Source organism: Aegilops tauschii, chromosome 6, assembly GCF_002575655.3.
Source record: "Aegilops tauschii subsp. strangulata cultivar AL8/78 chromosome 6, Aet v6.0, whole genome shotgun sequence".
Lineage (NCBI taxonomy): Eukaryota > Viridiplantae > Streptophyta > Magnoliopsida > Poales > Poaceae > Aegilops > Aegilops tauschii.
In genome coordinates, this window is record NC_053040.3 from 387,289,154 (window position 1) to 387,293,497 (window position 4,344).

General features: G+C 52.0%; 1 protein-coding gene across 1 annotated transcript; it reads right to left on the reverse strand.

Moving 5' to 3' along the window:
* Positions 1-1,499: 1,499 nt before the first annotated feature.
* Positions 1,500-3,836, reverse strand: LOC141026104 (uncharacterized). The gene is made up of 2 exons (XM_073502070.1): positions 3,316-3,836; positions 1,500-2,109 (listed from the first exon to the last, which is right to left on the reverse strand). Exons 1-2 carry the CDS (start codon positions 3,834-3,836, stop codon positions 1,500-1,502), a joined length of 1,131 nt encoding a protein of 376 aa, XP_073358171.1.
* Positions 3,837-4,344: the final 508 nt, after the last annotated feature.

The following is a 4,344-nucleotide window of genomic DNA, read 5'->3' on the forward strand; positions in this document are numbered from 1 at the left end:
CCTCTCGAGTGCATGAATATTGCCGGGAAACTTCGCCGAAGCGGCTCGGTTCCAATCCATCGGCTCTTCCAGAAGCTCGCCGTTCTGCCGTCCCTGATGGAGATGGAAGTGGCCTCGACAAAAGCCTCCCGGTCTCGGTCGTCGCATGGGATATCCAAACCTACCCGTGGCCGTCGTGGAAGCTGCCATTCCAACCATAGCCACCTCATCCTCAGTGCTCTGCTGAATTTTGACATATTCAGGATGCCGAGCCCCCCCCCTCCTCGATCGGCGAGCACACTATGTTCCAGGACACTTTGCATTTGCCTCCGGCGACCTCCTCCTCCTGACACCAAAGAAAACGCCTTGGCGCCTTGTCCATCTCTTTCAGTATCTTCTTTGGGAATTTTAGAGTTGTCATTGCAAACGTTGGCAGGGCCGATAGCACACTTCTGACGAGCACCCTCCGTCCTGCCAGGTTCATCAACTTGCGCTTCCAACCCGCCAAGCGAGCACGTATTGATCTAGGATGAATTGGAGGTGGACTATCCGCAGCTTGAGAGGGGAAATTGGTAGCCCCGGGTATGTGATTGGGAAAGCTACCAATGTTGCCGCCGAAGCCCTATAGCACTTCCGGCAAAATCGTCGGATCACAGCAGATGGGAGCCACCGTAGATTTACTCTGGTTCAGACACAGACCCGTTGCAGCCCTGAAATGGAAGAGAAGGTTGAGCAGCGCGTCGACCTCCTCTTTGATGGGGTTGGCGAAGATCACCGCATCATCGGTGTATAGGCTGACACGCATGCTCGTGTCGCGGCCCGGGAGAGGGGCAAGAACTCCATGATCAGTGGCCGCGCGCAGCAATCAATGGCGAGGATGAAGAGGAGTGATACGTCTCCAACGTATCTATAATTTTTTATTATTCCATGCTATTATATTATCTGTTTTGAATGTTTTATATGCTATTTTATATTATTTTTGGGACTAACCTATTAACCTAGAGCTCAGTGCCAATTTCTGTTTTTTCCTTGTTCTTGAGTTTTATAGAAAAGGAATATCAAACGGAGTCCTACGGAATAAAACTTTCGCGATGATTTTTCTTGAACCCGAAGACACCCAGGACTTGGGGAGGAGGTCAGAGGATGGCCGAGGAGGCCACGGGCCTGGCGGACGTTTCAGACTCCCCTAGAGCTCCCCAGGTTTGATGCCAACATGGTCCGGATATTTAGTGGAGTTTGGGTCCACGATATTGGAGTGGCCCTTACATCATTCCCCACATCAATGATAGTATCTGGCGATAGTGTTTCATGTACAAGGTCAACGAGGACGGTCTGAGGCCAATCATAGAACCTAGACGATATCTCAGATACATATCGGAGTGTACAAGGTCATACATATTGGCGATATTGTGACATACAAAAAGAAAAAGATGCTACGACAAAGTTATCTGGCGATATTGTTTCATGTACAATTTCATTAGGAATGCGTGTCACAATATTGCGAACGACATTGTACAAATTTAATAACTATTGAAATCAACCCAAATACTATAATTCACTTTCTCCGTTTCCCAAAATTCCTTTGCTTCCTCACCTTGTCCCAATTCGTAAGTCCATATGTCTGTGCCATAGTTATCCTCTATCGTGGTATCTGAGAATCTTGAATTTGGCACGAAGGCCAATTCGCTGTCTCGTTGTACAAGGTCAACGAGGACGGTCTGAGGCCAATCATAGAACCTAGGGAGAAATATCTTGTTCTGCATCCACTTGATGTTAGTCTCCTTCATTGTCGTCGACAACGTTCCGGTGAATAGGGATCTCCCCTCTAGGTTTTCTATCTTCTCCCACTCCATTGTATGCTCATTGAGCTTGACAACGTTTACCGGCGTCCCACGGTGCCCAAAAAGGACAGCCATGAGCTCGTGTTGGTCCGACTCAACCAAGTAGCTGTCTTCGCATTCGAATCCAAAGCTGCTGGGCTTGTCCAGGATTTCAAAGTTTCCATCATGCCTACTCACATCATAGACTGCTAGCCCTCCATCTTCTCCCAATAGGTACATCAAGCCGTTGTGGAGAACTGGGTTACAATCTGGCGACGGGGGAAACATTGGACCGTCTGGATCAAACCACCTGTATTCCCATTCCGCCCACTCAAGTAAATAGCATAAAACTACCACTTTTCGTCCTATGGTTTCAAAAAACTATCACAAATTTGTTTGTGACTGATAACTACCAGAATCGGCATCGGCTGTTTCAAAAAACCCAAAACATCCGTGTCTAAGGAATTAAACCGGTTTATGACAGGTCGGGCCCGCACCTAAACGAACCGTTTGTTTGACCGTTCGTTGTTAACTGACGTGGCATGAAATCAATCAGGTCCCTGCCAAAAAAATGAAAAGCAATCGGGTCCCTCCAGCCAGCTCCCAGCCGCCGTCCACCTCGCCTCCTTTCCCACCCCACTGGAGCTCCGCCTCCACCTAGCGGCCGCCACGCCGCCACCGGCGAGCTCACCTCGAGAGGGCATGAAGGCAGGGGCTGCCGGCGACGGGTGCCGTAGCAGTCGGGTCCCGCCGCCCCGCCGTGCCTTGCCTGCAGCCGCCGCCCCGACGTGCCTCGCCCGTGGCCGCCACCTCGCCATGCCTCTCCTGCGCCACCTCCACACCGTGCCTCGGCGGCCTTGAGGCGGCGAGATCCGGCAAGCCTCGTCGCCGACGAGCTTCTCCCCGGCGCGCCCCTTCACAACGGCGGCCACCCCGCACGCATTGGACGACGGCGGGGCGACGGAAGGGAGCTCCGCGGCGACGCCACGACTGCTCCCGGCGAGCTCCTTCGGCGGGGCTGTTGGCCGGCGAGCTCCGCCGCGTACAGCAGAGCAGCGGGGACGGCGCTGTTGTTGGCCGGCGAGCTCCTCGAGCTCCGGCGCGTACAGCAGAGCAGCGGGGACGGCGCTGCTGTTGGCCGGCGAGCTCCTCGAGCTCCGGCGCGGCTTGCCGGCCGGAGGAGACAGCGTTGCCTTGCCTCAGGGACCCGATTACTTTTTCAGAAAACTCACAGGGACCTGATTGCTTTTTCAGAAAACTTGTAGGGACCCGATTGCTTTTTTACAAAACTTACGTGTAGGACCCACATGTAAGTTAGCGGTCAAACGAACGGTCAAACAAACGGTTCGTTTAGGTGCGGGCCCGATCTGTCATAAACCGGTTTAATTCCTTAGCCACGGATGTTTTGGGTTTTTTGAAACAACCGACGCCGATTCTGGTAGTTATCAGTCACAAACAAATTTGTGGTAGTTTTTTAGAAACATAGGACGAAAAGTGATAGTTTTATGCTATTTACTCCGCCCACTCGCCCATATTGTTTTTGATGCAACGGGCAATCCGCAGCATACCGAACGGCTTCTCGACACCAAACATCCTACGATTGCCGTCATAAACGACCGCGTCGAACCTTCCACGTATGATCGGTGGCAACTTGCAGACGTCGCCTGTCAGGAGTTGTGCCGTGAGGACCAGGTTCTTCATGCATAGCGTCAAGTGTTGTCCGGTGGCGCAACAGATCTTGGCGCCTGGCGTGTTCAGCTTGTAGGCGATCTCGAAATTCTTGTGGTAAAAGGGGCTGTAGTACCGCACGTTGCTGCTGCCCACATCGGCGACATTGAGGAGGAGAGGAGTGATCCACGCCGGGTAGAAGGGCGATAGAGCGCGTGCAGATTGCCATCTTCGGCACACCAAGCCGAAACTCGGGTGGCTCGACCACCGCAAATACTCCAGAATCTCCACCAGTATGTCCGCCGGAAGAGACGACCAATCTCGTTCACGCGACGACGCCGTCGCCGTCGCCGTCTCGCTCTCGCTCATCAGTATGAGGCGATTCCAGTTGAACTTTTCGTCCCAGCAGAACGTCGCGAGCAACCCACGATGTAATAAGTCTCGATCTCGTGCGTAACTTATGAGCTCTCGTGCGGGCCGGACGCTAGTTACGGCGAGAGTCCCAGCCCAGCACGACATGTCACCGGATTATAATTACAATGCCAATACCGACCACGATTCGTTTTCCTTTTTCTATACACAAGTACTAAGTTCGAGCTTATATAGAGCAGGAGGCCGAAGCCTATAGTTTCTTTTATCGGATGTCCCCGAAGGGACAAGCCTATAGTTTCTTTGAGGGGTGAAAGCCTGGAGTAGAAGCAGAAAAAAGCCCACGAGGTGACGAGGAGAGGACGGACGTCAACGTAAGCAGTGATTCTCTTTTTTGGATATATATATACTACTCCTATATACGATTAGATATAGATACTCTAAATTATAATGGATTCGTTTGAGCTCTTAGAAATCGGCATAAGTATCCCATACCCGAGTTCTTCCA

Coding starts and splice junctions, on each gene's coding strand:
- LOC141026104 (XM_073502070.1), bottom strand. CDS start 3,836: ATGAGCGAGAGCGAGACGGCGACGGCGACGGCGTCGTCGCGTGAACGA. Junction 2,110..3,315: donor AATATGGGCGAGTGGGCGGA/GTAAATAGCATA, acceptor ATGGGAATACAG/GTGGTTTGATCCAGACGGTC.